The sequence below is a fragment of the Drosophila sechellia genome, chromosome 3R (assembly GCF_004382195.2).
Source record: "Drosophila sechellia strain sech25 chromosome 3R, ASM438219v1, whole genome shotgun sequence".
NCBI lineage: Eukaryota > Metazoa > Arthropoda > Insecta > Diptera > Drosophilidae > Drosophila > Drosophila sechellia.
The window spans coordinates 6609756-6628312 of NC_045952.1; the positions used below are offsets into that span (position 1 = coordinate 6609756).

Here is an 18557-nt window from a genome sequence, read left to right on the forward strand (position 1 = left end):
CGAATTTACCCATCCAGATTCGACCGGGTGCGATGTCGATGTCAATGCGACTGCACTGAAAAAATATTTATTTACTAAGCATCTGCCGAAATGTTGTCTTTAACATCGGGTACTTGAAAATTAAGTTCTATATTTTTCCCTTGCTACTTTAAAATTGCATTTGTATGTATATTTAAGACTCTTCATAAAATCAATATTTTCAAAATAATAGCTTGCCTAATAACTTTAATATATCAATAACCAAATCGAATACGTGTTTCCATTTGAATTATGATACCTAAAAGGAAAATGTCATATGACTGCTAAAATTGCGTATAAAATAGTTTCGAAATTAAATTTCAATTCAATTTTCCATCTATTAAGTGGAATGAAAAATGTAATTACGAGCTCTTAATTTTCCTCTGCACTTACCTCTTTTGTGCTCGACTCTCAAGTGAGAGCAAAAATTAGCTCCAAATAAAAGTGAACTTAATTGAAGTGATGAGGAATTTTTAGTTAGAAAAAGATGGATTATGAGTTGATAAAATGCTTTTAACGCTTACATTCCACGTGTCAGTTGCTTGGTATCCGCTTACACTTAAAACGGGAAATTCCGGAGTTCAGAGAGGGAAACCCATAGACTGTGACCAAAAAAAAAAAAAAAAAAAAACTGGCAGCTTATGAAGGACAATCCAACAGATTACCAACCTGAAAGTTTGGACTGGGGGAATGGGTCACCGGTAAGCACGAGTCCGCGAACAAATGCGCGAATGATAAAAACTAAACATGTGTGTGGGTTGGTGTTTTGTTTTCCGTCCCCAAAATTTTCCCTAATGGTTGATGCCATCATGAGCGTGCCTGTAGCTCAATTTAACCATTTACGTCTAATGTCCTTGCAATCTTGCTGTGTAAGCGGCCCCGACATTGAAATTAAATCTTTGAACTGGAACTGTAACTCATTGATTTTAAAATAAAAACCTTGCTATTTTGGAATAAGAGATTAGTTTACCGGACTGCGTTTGGAGACCCGAAAAGTGGTAAACCAAATTCTTTTGAAAACACGTTCAATTGAAACTGTTAGTCTGTTAAATTTGCATTCTCAAATCTTCCTAATACGTCATATTGTTGTGGTAAGAAATGTGTTATACACATCTCGCCATAATAATTACTCCTTCTATAATGGTTCATGCTCTTGCTGCTATAACTTAACTCCGAATCGGTATTCTATAAGAAGTCCTATACTATTCAGCAGTGCTATAAATATTTAAAATAATATCTACAGTGTTATACAGGGCGAATTCGGTCTGCGAACCATTTAAAACCACCACATGTTAAAAACGACTCTAATATACACTAACAGCACTTCATTACATTCGGAAAAAGTTAACAGCTTACATACACAGTACAGGATATTATTGAATGTAACGTTCACCTAATCTCCTAATTATTTCTTACCTCGAAATGTAAGTTACTCGTAATTTACAGCATACTTCTTACATAGCAGTAAGTAACATGTATGTAATGTAACTTTCACCTTATCTACTAAATTTTTCTTACCTCGAAATGTAAGTTACTTGTAAGATACAGCATACTTCTTACATAGCAGTAAGGATACTTTTTTCAGTTCCCTCTGTATTAACAGCTTACATACACATTACAGGATATTATTGAATGTATCTTTCACCTTATCTACCAATTATTTCTTACCTTGAAATATAAATTACTTGTAAGTTACAGCATACTTTGTACATAGCAGTAAGGATACATTTTCCGGTTCCCTCTGTGTATTAACAGCTTACATATTGAATGTAACTTTAACGTTATCTACCAATTATTTCTTACCTCGAAATGTAAGTTACTTCTAAGTTACAGCATAATTCTTACATTGCTGTAAGGATACACTTTTCGGTCCCCTGTGTATATTACATGTAGCAAAATACATTACATACTACTTATCATTCGTACCTATTTATTCATGTCTGTAAAGTTAGCTCTTGCTACATTTACTGTAGCAATGTGGGAAGTAAGGATAGATATAACAAGGAGCTATATAGAGTTGCCGCAAAAAAATGTATTGTTAAAAACCGTACTATTTATTACTGCACTTCACACTAATATTTATACTGTAACATAGAAGTATTTAGAATAGGTCCCTTTTATATAAGAAATAATGTCACAGCAGGGTCAAATGTATCTTAAGAATACAAATAAATTGTGTACTGTATGGATGGACAGTTAAATACGATTTTTTGCTTTTTGGTGTACAATGGATTCAAGCAAAGATTGCCAATTGAAACAACTAAATGCTAAATTTGTCAAAAATAAAATTCTCTATTTTACAAAACTTTGGTTGACGAATCCTGCATTCCGGGTGTTTGCCGTAAGCACGGGCTTAGGACTTGGTATACTATACACGGGATAAAGTGGAGCAAACTCATTGCTCCCGAAGGCATACAGTTCCTCTTCGTTGATATTGCCCCGTTGAGTGTGCCGGGACTCTTCATAATTGGGAAGCGCTGTAAAGAAGAATAATAACATTGTTTAGTAAACATAACTATTATAAATAGAATAGAAAGTAAGTCATAAGACCCATGCAAGCTTTTCTTATCGTTTAAATTTTAAAATATTTGCTTATCTGGAATTATGTCTTGCACCTTCCTTCCACTCAAAGTGCCTATATAAGCCCTAATACATTATTTATTATTTTCTTTTGAACTTTTGTTAGCCATTTTATCATTCCCTAGTAATGGTACTTGAAACTTGCGTTTGGCATATGTTTCGAAAGTATAGACGAAGTCTACAAAAACTTCGTGATCGGTCCGTTAAAGAATTTGATAAGATTGCAGTCAATCATTACAAGTTCATTGGCACGTAGACTGCAAAATCATGATCTCACCTGAATCAGCTGCACTGGGCGTCAGATCGCTGGGCAAGCTCCCAAGTGCGGTCACCATTGGCAGCTCATCGGGCGGATTTCTTCTGGACTCCGGTCCTTCGTAGTGGGCACTCCGCCGGGGAGGTTGTTGAACCACTATGCCCGAAACCGCCAGAGGAATGGTGCCAATGGTAACCGGCATGACCATCAGCTGTTGTTCGCGTAGACTCTTAACCAACGCCTCAACCTCCAGTTGGTAGGCGATCTGGATGAGGTTGCTCAACTCCACGCAGGTGGGCGGCGTTGAGGGTACTGGCAAATCGATGGTCTGGGATCGGGTGCACTGCTTCAGCACCGATTCCCCCTTAGCTCGCGATATTATTATTCGCTCCACGCGAGAGTGTTCAGGACTGACGCTATAGTATCTCACCAGCATCACCAAGGAGAGTCGCAGTTCGGAGACGGCTAAGGCAGTGTTGTTGACTACCACTATGGTCACGGGAATCTTCTGGCCAGGAACGTAGCCCGCTTGCGGAAGGTTCACCTCCAATTTCAGAGGATCCGTTTTGCAGGGACCACAACAAAAGGTGCGGTAACCCTCGCTGTGAGCAGCGGACTGTAATAAAATAATAGACAATTAATTAATTAAATTAATAAATTTAATTTTTGTGTCACTATAACACCGAATTAAACGACGATTCATTTGAATTATTATTATCTTAATATGATTCCTTTGAATCAACAAACAAAATATAATTATAGTTCATTAAAAGTACATAAAACAGCTTTACGTTAAGTGTTTAAGCTATTTTGATAAACCATAATATTCCACAAAATGCATCATTGCGTATGGTATACTAACCTTAAGCTGGGGAGTGTCAAAGTTGAGATCCAACATCTTGAGAACCGTGAAGCCCTTTGTGTAGGCCTGATCAAATTTCCACGGTCTGATCAGCAAGACTTTTACTATATAGCGAATGCATCCATGGCGACCCTCAAAAGACGAGGGACACTGATAGGGAAGCTGGCAGGTGAAGTTGTAGTTGTGCACCCCAGCCTGAATAGTGAGTCTGTTGTTGTCTTTTCGGAGATATAATTGTTTATAAAAGCAAACATCTTTGAGATTTCTACTCACTTTGCTCGGAGCCCAACAGATAAGTGTTTGATGAAAGATAATCCTCTCGGCCCACGTAGAGTTTTGTCGAGCCCAGACTCTTTTCGCTCCACTTGGTAATAGAATACCCGACCACCTTCAGCAGCACAGCTGTGATTTCAGAGAAAATGAAGTAAAGAGTAAGTTAAGATATTTGTGTTATCATGGTGTCTATATACTCTGTTAATAAAGTTAGGAGTGCACAATATGGTTAATGCGATTCTAATCTCAACTGAACGGGTATAAATACTTGAGGAGAGTTTATATATTGTCAGTAAAATAAAAATATTCCTTACATAATTCAAAATAAAATTTGCGGTGATCCTAACCTTCCGCCTAATCTCGTTATTAAAATAATACCGAAGCAAACCCACTTCAAGGTGTTATCAATCAACCCCACACATTCCGCGGCGAAGAATGTCCGCTAAATTCAGTGTCGTCATAAAAATATACAATTTCCACATACACACATATCGTTATCGAGCAAATATTTATAATATTGCCGCTAGGTAGAGCTAAATGAAGGCAATTAGCCGAACTTCTGGGTTTTGTTTTAAATTTACTTCATCAAACGTTTACGATAGGTACCTTGAACCTCCTTGGACCTGTCACATTTGAGGGTCGCGCATCCGTTTACCAGCTGACCGGCGTAGAAGGTACCATGTCTATTATTATCGAAGCTGATCTCACACGTAACGACCATTTTTCCCAATATTAAATGTCCGAGCGCGAAAAAGCTGAAACCGATGTTCTGCGGCCACTCACTGCGACTAATTTAAGTACAAAACTTCTGGACTGCTTGCGGTGCGACCGCGTCGTTAGATAAGCAATAAGAACCATAACTTGGACCCGATGTCGGATTCGGATTTCACCGGGAACGATACGGAATCGGAGTCCAAACTGTATAAGAGTCGATAATAAGTTCCCTTGCGAACTACTCGGACGTTCACTTGGGTTTTTCGCTTTGTTATCAGAGTTAGTTGTCGAGGCCTTGGCCCTGGAGAAGTTAGTGCTAGCATTCATCGAGGGGTTTTTAAGAGGAAGGAAAAGCGTTTAGTTTGAAAATCTTAGTCTACTGAGGGTAATATATATAATTTTGAATAATTTCAAAAATCGCGCCACCCTGTACCAGTCTTGGAATTGTGATAAATTTGTTTATTATAAAGTGGAACTTTTGCGATGTGTACATTTCTTACATTTCTAATATTTTTTTTTCGTTTTCATAGCCACGTTCCCTTGTCTTTGTCCATATCCATGGCCGGATTGACAAAGGCCCTCTCTGCCATATAATTCTGCGTATAATCCGTCGGCGGTGGAGCTGAGGGACTGGGTATGTCGAAGACCGGATAGAGTGGCTTATAGGCACCGCCATCCAAACTAAGAGTATTGGGCGGTGCTGGTTCCGGGTCGTCTAAGTCGTCTGACTTCGTTGCAGCCGTGCTGCGCATGTGAACAGCCTCCTGATAGTTGGGCGGAGCTGAAAAACGCAAACATAATACATGAATTGATACTGTTATTAGTTTAAACTCAGTAAACTCACGAATGGATTCGTCGACAGCCCATGGACTAGAAGAGTTTGGAGCTGGAGCAGTGGCTACTTTTTCAACAGCCAGCTCATTAACATTCAGCTGGGGGACCAAGCCCCGAGGCTGGATTGGAACGTGTTGTGCCAGAGGAATACTGCCAATGGTCACCGGAATGGTGACAGTCTCGTTGTTGTGGCAACCCTTGACCTTGGCCTCCACCTCCACTTGGTAGGCGATCTGGATGATGCCGCACAGGTTGAAGCAGGTGGGCGGAGTGGCCGGCACTCTGATCTCATAGCTGAATAGCTTCTTGCAGTTTCTTTGCACAGCGTCCCCGTTGAAGGTGTTTACCACCAACCTCTCGGACGTGGTATTGGGCATCGAAGGTGGCTTGCTGTGGTATGTCACCAGCATCACAAAACTTATGAGGAGCTGCTCCACCGGAATGTGGCTATCGTTCGTGACCAACACGCTGAGGGGCACATTCTGGCCAGGTACAAATCCTGTCTGTGGAACGGTCAGTTGAAGGGCCAACGGATCTGACCGGCAGGGCCAGCAGCAGTAGGTCTTCGAGGTCTCACTGTGGGCGGGTACCTAAACATATTCAATTAGCTGAGGTTCTAACAGATTTGTATTTGTGTTAGCTTTTGATGCATACCCTTAGCAACGGACTATCGAAGTTCAGGTCCATCACTTTAAGCACCGTAAAGCATCGCGTATAGCTCTGATCGAATTTCCAGGGCCGGACCAGGGTCACGTTTGCCATGTACCGCACCCTGCCGTGTGATCCCTCGAAGGATGAAGGACACTCGGTAGGAATTAGGCACACGAAGTTATAAGTGTGAATGCCCGCTTCAATGGATACTTGACCTGCAGATTTGATTAACTATTAGGTGGACTCTTTTGCCTAAATGGAGCTTTACGTACTGCTCAGATTGGATCCCACCAAAAAAGTTTTGGACGCTATGTAATCCTCGCGGCCGTAGAATGTGCGACGTCTCCTTCTCCTGTTTGTGGTTACCCTTTCAATCCATCGCGTCTCTGCGTATCCGGATATATTCAAGGTGATGGCTGCGGAGAAGAAGTTAATAAGGTATTTCTTAAAAATGAATTATTTATTAATTGTATTTTAAGTCACCTAAACGTACCACCCAATTTTGTTATGGTTTTCATAAATTAAAATCTTTTAATCATACATAATTACTATTATGCATTCACATGGGGTATCCATAAAAACTTACAAACAATCGTTGTATATATGAAAAAGTCAAATATGTATCCACCCCTATTTAATATCAATTAATGCGAAACCCATTGATTATTTAAAAATAATTTAATCTTATCGAACGCAAATATTATCATTGATGCATTTGTGTATGTTCGCCGAACACCTTTCTGTAGACATTAGATTTCGCACGTGTGGTTCTCTGCTCACTATAAATATATGAGTCACCGGACTAGATCTTCGTTTCAAAACATTCAACCGCACTTTTAAGTTGGACGATAAGATAAGAATGACTCATGCAATATTACCAAATTCCAAAGGTATCTCAAATGAACGGCCCCTCACCTTTAACCAACTTCATCTTGTCCAGCTTCAGCGTAACTTTGCCAGTGAGTACCTGGCCCCCAAAATAGGTGCCATGAGGATTGTTATCGAAATCAATTTCACAGGTAACAGTCATAATTGTAATTGTATCCGCAATTGTGTATTTATGGGCCGATCCTACTCTAATGCCAGTGCAAACACGGCTGATTTGATTTTAATGCCAATGTTCGGTTATTTACTCCCTAACTTCCGAGAACTCCGGACAGACTGGAAGGGACCGCTTTTTGCGATGATAGCACCCACATGCCTACTTGGCTGCCAGAAATCAACTGAGAATAAAACAAACATTGCGGTGGTTGTATATTGGTAGCGATGGCCAGGGAAACTTTATCTTATCGCTGTCACAATTTTGAATTATACATTTGGCCAAATGCAGTTGCGCAGCAAATAGCCCTCATATCTCTGAAAAAAGCCCAAGGACTTCTTGACAAGCAGGCGTGGGAAGGGATGTCCAATGGTTCTCAGATTTAGAATAGTTCTTTCACGTGCCTTCATTTCTTTCCCTCTTTATCCAAATCCGCTTCCTTGCTCTTTTCTACAGCTGAATTAGACAAATCGAAGACAGGATACAACGGCTTGTATGGCTTCTCACCCGGCTCTGACTGTTTCTCAGAGTCACTTTGGGAATGCATGGCCTCGGCGTAGCTCGGTGGCGCTATAAAGATCGTATGGTTACATAATTAACATGGCCATATTAATTTGGACAACTTACATAGTGTGGATCCCTCTGACCAGGGATATGGGGGAGCAGCTGGAGCAAAAGCTCCCTCTCCCTCAACCAAAGTCAAAGCTCTTTGTTCTGAAGCCACTGGCCCAGAGCTCTGCGGTGTATATTGCACCGCTGGCGGCGATATCGGAACACCACAAATAGTCACCGGCATTATCAAAGTTCCATTGATATGCATGCCCTTCACCTTGGCCACAACCTCGATCTGGTATCCGATCTTGATAATGCGGCACAGATGGAAACATGAAGGCGGAGTAGAGGGAATCATCAGTTGAAAGTCGTACATTTTTCGGGAGTTCCTCAAAACCCCATCGGCCTTCAACTTGGCCACGGACTTGCGCTCACACTGGGAACCTGAACTCAGATCACTGTAGTAGGTGATCATCATTGACAGTCCGACCTTCACTTCGTGCACCCGAATTTTGCTTTCGTTACCAATCAAAACGTTTACGGGTACCGTCTGCCCAGGCACAAAGCCAGTCTGTTGCAAATTCAGCTCCAGCGTTAGAGGATCCGATCGGAAGGGCCAGACCCCAAAGGTTTTCTCAGTCTTGGCCTGCACGGGAACCTTAAAAGCGATTACATTGTTATAGCATAACTCCCAAATTTGGTTTCATCTTATATTTACCTGTGAAACAGAGTTATAGGTGTTTATATCCATCACTTGAATTACGGTGAAAGCTCTTGAGAAAATGCTGTCGTACTTCCAGGGCTGAATGATATTGACATCCACCATATAACGTATACGACCATGGGTGCCCTCGAAGGATGAGGGACAGTTGATTGGAATTGGACAAGCAAAATTGTAGGACCTGGTTCCCGGCTCCAAGGACATTTCTTTGCGAATACATAAAATGAAATTTCGACCAATTTCAATAATAAGTTATCACTCATTATCTTACCAGGGCTTATTTCGGAACCCAAGAGATAAACTTTACTGGAAAGGTATTTCTCAAATCCATTGTACGACTCTGAAGTTGACTTGTTGTTCGAATCAGTCTTGCTTTCGGTCCAATGGGTCTCTGCGTAACCTTTTAGCTTGAGTCGAATTGCTAAATATGTTAAATGTTAAAAGAATCATATGATCAATCCGCAATCACAACTGAGCACTTACCTTTGATTTGAATTGCCTTATCCGTGCTCAGAGTCACTTGGCCAGCAACCGTTTGGCCAGCGTAAAAAACGCCTTGCGTGTTGTTGTGAAAAAGAATTTGGCAAATTATTCCCATGATTTTCTTTTATGGTTAAAGCGCAAGTTTATATGAATTTATGGCTGTTGTCAATTGTTGAGATGTTTTCCCTTCGATGGCCGCAATCAAACTGAACAACAAAGTTTCTTAATACTTATTTTGTGGTACGGAGACCTTTAGGTGATTTATCTTATCAGTACACCCATAAATCTATTTATTGGTAAACCAAAAACCCCCAACAATTTTTTATACAATAAATAGATGATTCGTAACCAGCTAACATGTGAACCTAATTATCAGGTCCGAAAACAGCTGATAGTAATATTTCTGGTGTAAAAACAAATGTCCCCAAATGAGTTGAAGCTCTCGCATCTAAAGATAGCAATTTCACTCACATAAATATATTAACTCATCGATAAGATATCGCACAACTCAGAAAATATTGCTCACTGAAGTCGAAACAAGTTCCGCAGTTTGCGTTCAACCACAGCGTAATGAGGTCTTAATATTGTCATGTCTGTTGTATTTTGATTACTTATTAATTATTTACACAATGGGTACATTTATTTTTAAGCCCTTCTAAAGCCAAGTGCTTTTTTCTACACCGTCATTGACATAGCCGCCATCAGTCTTGGGTTCATTTGATCTGAAAGTCATTTCGTCCTTTTGGTTTGACAAATCAAAGACTCCGTACAAGGGTGAAAACACAATTGCTTCAGCATTTCTCCCTCGTGATCCTTTGACGCCTCTTTTCTGAGACTTTTTCTTCGATTTTGAGAACTTCTGCGGATCCGGGGAGATGTGCTTAGCCTCGGTATAAGTCGGCGGAGCTAAAATAAATAAGTGAATCCTTGATTTATGATCTTTGAATTAATATATGCAATTTTGTATATCATCAATTCCATGAATGATTGAATGAATTTCCCTGAAACTCCTACTTTACTCACCAATTGAAGGATCCGCAGTCCAAGGATTGGGGCTCCCAAGTGGTTCGCCATGCTGTTCGCTGCCAATTAAAATCAATGCCTTGGCATCCAGCTGCTGGGGTGGCAGGACTTCACCCCAAGTCCTTGGTTCTTTTTGCAGTTTCTTCGTTAGCGGGACACTTCCAATGGTTATGGGCATGTGAAGGGATTGGCCGCCATGACAACCTTTGACCCTGGCTTCCGCTTCCACCTGATAGCCGATCTGAATGATGCTGCATAGATTAAAGCAGGTTGGCGGAGTTGGCGGCACCTTAAGATCGAAGGTAAGCTGCTTCCGGCATTTGGTCGACACACCATCGCCTGTTTTCACGACCATCTCGAAACGATCTTTGTTGGTGTCCGCGGACGGGGGTTGACTGTAGTAGATCACCACCATAGTCAATTTCACGGTTATGTCCTCCACGGCTACACCACTGTCATTAGAGACCATCACCTCCACCGGGACGGTCTGTCCTGGCACGAAGCCACCCTGTGGAACAGAAAGTCGCATACTGAGTGGCGACGAGCGGCAGGGAAAACAGCAGAAAGTTCGCTGGGACTCAACTTGGCTAGGTACCTGAAATTTAAAATACCCGATTAAAACTAATTTTATACGTGACCATATCCTCAAAAAAAAGAAAGAGAAATGTTTATCAACATGTTAAATACAAAATAGAAATAACAAACTACGTAAGTTAAATAGACCTGTTGTGTTATCAGTAAAATTATATAAGAGCTAAAATAAAATAAAAACATAATAGAGCGTGATAATACTTTTCGTCGCCTTTAAGGTTGAGGAAAATCATTTTGAGAACGATACATAAATGAATTTGTACCTCCCCGAAAAAGAGGAAATGAAAATCCCATAGTGTGTTGAGAGACAAAGAAACTTACCCTCAGCATCAGGCTTTCGGAGTTCAGGTCCATCACTTTAATCACAGTGAAGCATCGATTAAAGTTCAGATCGAACTTCCACGGACGCACGAACCTCACGTTCACCAGATAACGTATCCGACCTAGTGTCCCCTCGAAAGAAGAGGGACATGTGATGGGCAACTGACAGGCGAAACTATACGTGCTGGTGCCGGGCTCAATAAGCACCTCTGAAATGGAGCTTTGATTTCATTATCTCTATATTTATGGTGATTTATCATCTTCGAACATACCTATGCTAGAACTAGACCCGTGCAGATAAGCCCTAGTGGCCAAGTAGTCCACATGTCCGTTGAATGATTCACCATTCGACTGATCATCCGGGTCGTGTTCGGTATCCGCCCAGTGGGTTTCGGCATATCCCTTGATGTTAAGGATTACAGCTGAAGTAAAAAAAACCAATTTTTTAATCCCCTGCAAAACTTGCACTTCAAATATAATTAAGTCTTTTCGCAAATAACGTTTGCTTCGAATAGAGATATCGAGCAAAATGAATCAGCGCCTTACCTTTCACTGACTTTTCCTTCTCAGTTTTAATGACCACCTGTCCTGAAATCAACTGGCCTGCATAGAAAATTCCCCGGGTATTATTGAAGAATTCAATCTCACAGATTACCATTGTGCGGAATGATTTGTATGATAATCCAGGAGCTGTTTAACTTTTGCCCTGTCTGTGTCGTGGCTCCCAGCAAACTGAAGTCACCCGCTGGGGCTATTTTTATTTTATTTTTTGTGCAGCATTTATTTGGCCAACATTTTTATTTTATCTTATCAATGCGATAGGTATCTCAGTATTTAAACGCAAATTTTTACCATTGCTATCGAAGTATTTACATATGTAAGTGACAGCAATTTGAGAAGTGCCAAATTGGCAGGGAGAACTGATCGATGAGGGCCAGTTTTCCCAAGGTTGAGATAGTGATGATAGTGCGATGGAGCAATAGAGGACTAGAGGATAATAAAGTCACTGATTTATCGCATAAGTTGTTAATGAATTTATAAAGGAATTTCACTCAACTGGCCGCGTTGCCAACTATCCAGATAGATAAGTATTGCAGTGGGTTTTGTAGAGAGTTGAGCCGATAAGATAATGCCGGCCGACGGCAAAACTGAAAACGAGAGTCCAGGCCATGTTAACAATACAGTTTGGCCCAGTTCGTGTTTAGCAGCGGGCGCGTTAGGATCGCTCGCAAATCTAAAAGCTCTGGAGAGCCATAAGCCCATTACTGATTCGCCACCATGTCGAAGAACTGCATGATAACGTTCGACCAGAATGAGCACGGCACCTACTTCACCGGCCAGGTGATATCCGGCAAGGTGATTGTCAATCTGAACAAGACCAAGAAACTGAGAGGTAAGTACGAGTATGACCAACTAGGATACCCCAACAGTTCGAAAACTAGTAGGGGCTTTCGCTTATCGAGCGCGGCGTATCTTATCGCTTCGGATAATGTCAGGTTTGGCAAAAGCAAAAGATTCAACAAACCATTGAAATGGGTAATTAAGTGATAACCATGCGGACACTCCAAATGTGCGATAATTGATGATTCCTGGAGCCGAAGGGGACCGATAACAGCCTTACTTATAGTTGGGGATCTACCTAACGAATTTTATTTTCTTTCGAGGAAATACCATGGAAATTACTCACGGTTTTCGTCTGGGCTTTTCAGTGATATAGACAATAAATTTTGTTAATTCTTCGAAATATACATATTCTAGTACAATATAAAAAGGTTAATTTTTCATTTGCATTTTGCATCTACGTGCTTAGCCCGAATCAGGTATTTAAATTATCAATTTGAATAATTTTATAGTGTGCGTCAGCAGTTTCCATTTTAGTTAAATTTAAAATGCCCTAAGACGGTTTTATTAACTGTTCATTGAAATGTCTTTCAGTGCTTCTGGCTTTTGTTTTATCTTATCCTAATATTAGAACAACCGTGTGAGGTAACCCAAAGAGATAAACAAAGTGAGCTAGTTTTATGAGGAAGCCCCTTGTATTTTTCTTAACTTTTTAATTTAGATACTGATTTCTTGACTTCCAAGCCTATATTATAGAATTAATATGAAATTATTATAAATATTATTAGGCACATCTCTTATTGGGTTATAAGGTTTTTCTTTTAAGAAGCCCTGTTATTGATGATCTATATATTCTAATATTTCTTGTCTTTTAGGAATAAAACTGCAAATAAGTGGATATGCGCAAGCCCAGTGGCGCCACCGCAGACATGGTAAGGCGGTGGCCATCCAAAACCCCAAGAAGCGATCGAATCACCAGTACAGCGGACGGGAGGACTATATAGCCTCCACCACTTACCTCATGGGTTCGGAGCAGGGCAGCAACTTTAACATGGACGCCGGCACGTACACCTACACTTTTGCTTGCCCCATTCCTAGCCACTGCCCCTCGTCCTTCGAGGGTGCGTATGGACACATCCGGTATCTGGCCAAGGTCACCTTTCTGAAGCCAGGCGCTTCCAATCGCACTCACAACGTGGGCTTCACTGTGCTTAAGCTGCTGGACTTGAACCAGGAGACCAAGATGCTTCGGGAACCGGCGAGCAATGAAGCCGTGGAACACTTTTGCCTGATGCACTCGAAGCCAGTGCAGTTGAAGGTCACTCTGCAGCAGCAGGGCTATGTTCCGGGTCAGTTCATGCTGATCCACGCCCATGTGCGCAATGACTCCAGCTCCGATTGCCGGAAGCTACTGATCATGCTGCATTTGAGAGCCACATACACGGCGGATACGCCCTCGCTCCGCACCACATCCGAAAAGATAATGCTCGTGAAGCGCGAGTGCGGTCCGGTGGCTCATAATGCGCAGAAAACATACACGGAAACCCTAAGGATTCCAGCAACGGCGCCCACCTGCGAGCACCTTAGCAAGGTGGTGCGCGTATCCTACGAAGTGCGTGTGGTGGCTGTTATGAACTGGCTGATGGCTAATCCGCGGCTAATAATCCCTGTGACCATTGGCAACGTGCCCCTGGCAACTGCGGTGTCCGGACCGGACTTCCTGCCAACTAACGCCTACCCATCTGGAAGTTCGCTGCCTGCCGATGTGCCATGCACCTCTACAAGGGCCATGGAACTGGCTCAGATGGCCTCAAGCGGGGTCAGCAACTCCGGCTACGAGATGGCCGAGGATCTAGAGGACTTCGAGCTTCCAGAGGACGGAGATGATGAGTTGGAGGCCGCCGACAATTTCGTACCAGATTTACGTGAGTACAAGAGAACTCTATATTTCTAGCTAGGACTTTGTTATGAAAGATCTTAAATAGAGTCTTTTAGATATATGTTCACTATATTTTTTTAAAGCTATTGTTTTTTCCATAGCTCCTCCTACCTACGAGCAGGCTATGTTCATGACCACTGATATTGCGGACACGGACGCGAACACGGTCAGCGAGGCCTCCCGATTTACTCCACGCTATCCGGTCTTCGACGTGGACACCTTCCAGAGCCCGCCGCCAAATCCGCCCCAGAAGAAGAGGCGCCGCCGACGCCGACGTCCTGCCGAACCTGGACAGTCGAAGCAACAACCGGAGAAGCAACCAGTGGAGTCACCCGTGCAGATCTGAGGGCACTTATCGCGAAAATCACGACTATATCTTATCTCGGCAGTATTTATTTCTTTTACGGTTCGCCAGTGCACTGCAGTGTACTTACCTAAATGTTTACTATATATGTATATCGGAATGATAAACAACCCAGAATATAAAAGTGTCTACTGGGTGATACGCGATAAATTGCTACTATGGCATAGACAACCAAATCCATGAAGGCATTGAACTACAGATTTATTCATTCGCTATTTATAAATTATATTGAGTGGTGGACTTCTAGCACAGTTGGTTTAAATGAACATAGAGATTTTGTTATGAGAGCTATTGCTTAACAATTTCCATCGAAATACCAAAAAAAAAAAATTTTAAACTTCCTCCCAATCTGAGTAACAGGCCCGTTTCGAATTATATAGAACATATACCATAGAAACGGTCTTTTGATACTGATCAAACATTCTCTCGACCGTCATGATACCCTTTGATTGCTACGCACCAGGAATCAGGAACTTCTTGGACTTTTACGCGTTTGTAAATGCGTACAAACCATCAGTAACAAACGTAATCAACTATCCCAGATTTAAGTCCATAGACGAATTAACTTGATATGATTCTATTTCACCGTTTTTCAAAAAATAATAACAACTTTGATAACAGCTCAACTAAACTTGAGCTTTCAGAGAACCCACTTGTTTTTTGATTGCAAATTTTAAGATTTGTTGCCTTATTGTTCGTAACAAAATAAACAAAAAAGAGAACCGTTTATCAGAATCCGATGCCCCTCAATATTGTTTTCAGTGAGCGGAAGCTCCAAAAGCTCGCTCCTCGCCCCAAACTCTCTATCAGAAAAGCTTTGGCTCTCGCCAAGTGATGATGTCACTGAGAACCCAGCTGTTGCAGACCGGCTATTCTCATTCTATATCTCAGTTCGGGTGCGACGCTTGTCTGGTGCTGAATAAATTCACGTTGCGCGTCGCCACTGAATAATATCTGGAACTACTAAATATATGTGCCAGCACCCACATATTAAAGAATATATTGCGTTTCCTAGGCGATTCCAAAATGCATTCCAGCTGCTCTTTTGAGCTCGATCGCCGCGAACCCATTTACTACAGTGGAGAGACGGTCAATGGAAGGGCCATTCTGACAACAACATCCGAAAAGTCTGTAAACGGTGAGTTTGAATCGTTACACAGCTAACGGACTGATATGTTTTCCATTTAAACGTAATCTCTGTTGACTCTGTGATAATACCAAGCCGGTTTTATAGAATGCAGCAAGCAAACAAGTTTGTTGTTGCGCGAAAAGTGTTCTGCTTCTTATATAAGATTGCTGTATGTGGCTTTAATTGTCTCAAATGTTTAATTCCAAGTATCCTAAAATGCAGCTATGGATGACCTGATGAGCTCAGTTCGCCCCCTAATTCCAAATTCATTGATCAATTTTTTCGCTTTTCAAATTGTCAATTCTAAAAAAAACTTGAAAGCTTTTAAGAAGATAACATTGGTATGTATACAATCAAAAAACTGCGAAAAGAGCACAAAAAGTATTTGATACAGTGGTTGAAATGCACTCAAAATGTTCCACACAGTTCCTTTTTTGATTCGCTTAATCTCATTCCGCACTTCCTAGCAGCAGCTTCGGAGTCCAAAGAAGGCTTTCACATAAGTACATAATTTAAAGACTTGTTGTCGGATTGGTTTGTATCCGATATTCTACAGAATTATATTTATATAGTATCGATCATTAAAATATAATACTTACTTTTCTCTTTCTGATTAGAGGTATACATTCTTTTCGAGGGCGAGGCCAAGGTGCGATGGGATGAGCGGCGAACAAGGACAAGAGGTGGAAAGACCGAGCACTACACGGAGTATTTCCGAGGCAAGCAGCAGTACTTGTACACCCGGACATCGGTCTTTGGATCCGGGAATCTGCCGCCAGGTACGCACACCTACAACTTCTGCATTCCACTGCCCCTGGAATGCCCCTCTTCAGTGGTGGCGCAGTACGGAAAAATCTTCTACGAGGTGTCCGTGGTCATCGATCGCCAGTGGCGCTTCAACAACGTCTTCAAGCAGCCACTGACGGTCATACAGACCTACAACCTCAACATGAGCCCCCAATTGCTGGTGAGTCCAAATGATGTTTTCTTAGAGACACAAAAGTTTAGATTGCATTAATCGGCAGTAAATCAATGCAGTTTTAAATTGTCCTGCGACCAATATGTTAGGACAATTATATGAGTCATTCAAGTGTAGATACATTGCGTGCCTTATGGACATAAATTTCGAAGTTATTTAACAAATACGGGGTGTGTTCATTCAAACCAAATCTATGGGACTAAATAAAAAATGCACGCTATTTTTTACGATCCTGGCCTATAGAAATACATACAAGAAAAAGTTAAATAAATTTTAATCTATAATTTAATGAAATATTAGTTAATATTAGTTATTCTTAGCACTAATACAAATACATTGCTTTTTCACAGATGCCTCTGGTCCGAGAGGACATCAAGCACTTTTGCTGTTGGCCCTGCAGCTCAGGCCCGGTTCTATCGACGTTAACAATACCCTTTGGTGGTTATGCGCCTGGTCAGAAGATACGCTTCACTCTGGAGATTGACAACCAGTCGAGTGGCTATGATCTGGATGGCATCGAAGTGAAACTAAAGCAGATCTACAAATTCCAAGCTCAGACGCCGCACCACAAAACCCGAGAAAAGGAGCACAGCCTGAACAAAAGTTGCCAACAGGAGCGTGTTTTGAGGCTCTCGAAGAAAAAAATTGAAGGAACCCTGTCTATTCCAGCAGTACCGCCCTCTTCCCGCTCCGAAGGCATCATTTCGGTTAGTTACCAAGTGATCCTCGCGATCAGCACTGGCGACTGCCACGTGGACTCGGACTTCGAGGTGCCGATTGTAATTGGTACCATACCATTGATCCAAAGTGCCGAGAATCCAGCAAGTGCAGCACAATGGATACCGGAAACACCGGACACTCCGGCCGGAGCAGCCGCAGATCTGCCTCCCAGTTATGACAAGTGCAGTAAGTATATAGCGATATCATTCTCGTCATTTGAATTTTCCAAGTGTATAATTCTTAAACTATTCATGTTTTAGAACCACCAACCTTCGAGGAGGCCACAAACTTTGGTGAAAGGTTCATCGACATCGATCAGGATGAGCACAATCGCACGGATGACTTTATTCCCCGTTACCCCATGTACACCAACTTTGCCATGCCATCGGCTCCACCTCAACCCCCTGAAGAGTTCTGTGCCAATCAACCAGTTCCCGTTCTGTCACTACCTCATGATCCCACAGCCCCATTGATCGGTCAAAATAATACTGACCGCACAACACCATCCTACGGTTGGAACACTAACTCTTGACATAATCTCATCAAATGATTTTACTTAGGATGTTACTTATACTAAACATATGGTAAACATAGTTTAGACGTTTATCGTGTTCTGCTAAGAAACTAAATCTCAAGAATATATTTAACTTCTACAACCAAATACAACTATAAATACTCAAATTCTTAGAATCCATTTTTAAAAATTGTAATATTAAATATTAATTATTTAATCTAAGAACCTTTGAATAAGTCAACAACAATGAAATTCGCTAGTTTAGAAAGTCATCAATGAACAAAATTCCCCTGAAAATATATTTTAAATTCCATATTCTTAGCGAAACACTCGCACTAAGGTTTTTAAATTCGTGAATCTGACGGATTTGTTGGGCAAATGAGCTCACTGTAACTCACTCTAAATCATATTCTATGCAAATCCTTCTTAATTAAGTCAACAATATCGAATCACATCGCTAATATTCTCGATTCCATATAGACGCCCATAAATAAACTTACTTACTTACTTAGAACAACACTTATCGATATTTATTTTATTAAATAAAACAAAAATTTTAAAAATACGTTTTTGAATGCAATAAAAGATCGTTCTAGGCATATATTGATTTTTAAAATAAATCATACCCTTAATTTGAAATTATCACGTACTTA

General features: G+C 41.2%; 6 protein-coding genes across 6 annotated transcripts; 2 read left to right on the forward strand and 4 right to left on the reverse strand.

Annotated features, from left to right (window-relative positions):
• Positions 1–2051: 2051 nt before the first annotated feature.
• Positions 2052–4783, reverse strand: LOC6614282 (arrestin domain-containing protein 17). The gene is made up of 5 exons (XM_032723551.1): positions 4596–4783; positions 3990–4118; positions 3717–3934; positions 2876–3470; positions 2052–2495 (listed from the first exon to the last, which is right to left on the reverse strand). Exons 1-5 carry the CDS (start codon positions 4708–4710, stop codon positions 2311–2313), a joined length of 1242 nt encoding a protein of 413 aa, XP_032579442.1. The 5' UTR covers positions 4711–4783; the 3' UTR covers positions 2052–2310.
• A 350-nt stretch (positions 4784–5133) lies between these two features.
• On the reverse strand, positions 5134–7408 carry LOC6614283 (arrestin domain-containing protein 17). The gene is made up of 5 exons (XM_002038687.2): positions 7104–7408; positions 6461–6604; positions 6192–6403; positions 5548–6127; positions 5134–5484 (listed from the first exon to the last, which is right to left on the reverse strand). Exons 1-5 carry the CDS (start codon positions 7216–7218, stop codon positions 5228–5230), a joined length of 1308 nt encoding a protein of 435 aa, XP_002038723.1. The 5' UTR covers positions 7219–7408; the 3' UTR covers positions 5134–5227.
• A 29-nt stretch (positions 7409–7437) lies between these two features.
• On the reverse strand, positions 7438–9196 carry LOC6614284 (arrestin domain-containing protein 2). The gene is made up of 5 exons (XM_002038688.2): positions 8984–9196; positions 8772–8921; positions 8498–8706; positions 7855–8437; positions 7438–7797 (listed from the first exon to the last, which is right to left on the reverse strand). Exons 1-5 carry the CDS (start codon positions 9096–9098, stop codon positions 7634–7636), a joined length of 1221 nt encoding a protein of 406 aa, XP_002038724.1. The 5' UTR covers positions 9099–9196; the 3' UTR covers positions 7438–7633.
• A 248-nt stretch (positions 9197–9444) lies between these two features.
• On the reverse strand, positions 9445–11909 carry LOC6614285 (arrestin domain-containing protein 3). Its single transcript, XM_002038689.2, has 5 exons — positions 11465–11909; positions 11191–11340; positions 10919–11127; positions 10007–10601; positions 9445–9889 (listed from the first exon to the last, which is right to left on the reverse strand). The coding sequence occupies exons 1-5, from the start codon at positions 11574–11576 to the stop codon at positions 9639–9641; spliced, it is 1317 nt and encodes a 438-aa protein (XP_002038725.1). The 5' UTR covers positions 11577–11909; the 3' UTR covers positions 9445–9638.
• Positions 11910–12100: 191 nt separating this feature from the next.
• Positions 12101–15297, forward strand: LOC6614286 (arrestin domain-containing protein 17). Its single transcript, XM_002038690.2, has 3 exons — positions 12101–12311; positions 13135–14184; positions 14300–15297. Exons 1-3 carry the CDS (start codon positions 12197–12199, stop codon positions 14542–14544), a joined length of 1410 nt encoding a protein of 469 aa, XP_002038726.1. The 5' UTR covers positions 12101–12196; the 3' UTR covers positions 14545–15297.
• A 144-nt stretch (positions 15298–15441) lies between these two features.
• LOC6614287 (arrestin domain-containing protein 3) lies at positions 15442–18423 on the forward strand. The gene is made up of 4 exons (XM_002038691.2): positions 15442–15700; positions 16309–16658; positions 17021–17576; positions 17651–18423. Exons 1-4 carry the CDS (start codon positions 15589–15591, stop codon positions 17920–17922), a joined length of 1290 nt encoding a protein of 429 aa, XP_002038727.1. The 5' UTR covers positions 15442–15588; the 3' UTR covers positions 17923–18423.
• Positions 18424–18557: the final 134 nt, after the last annotated feature.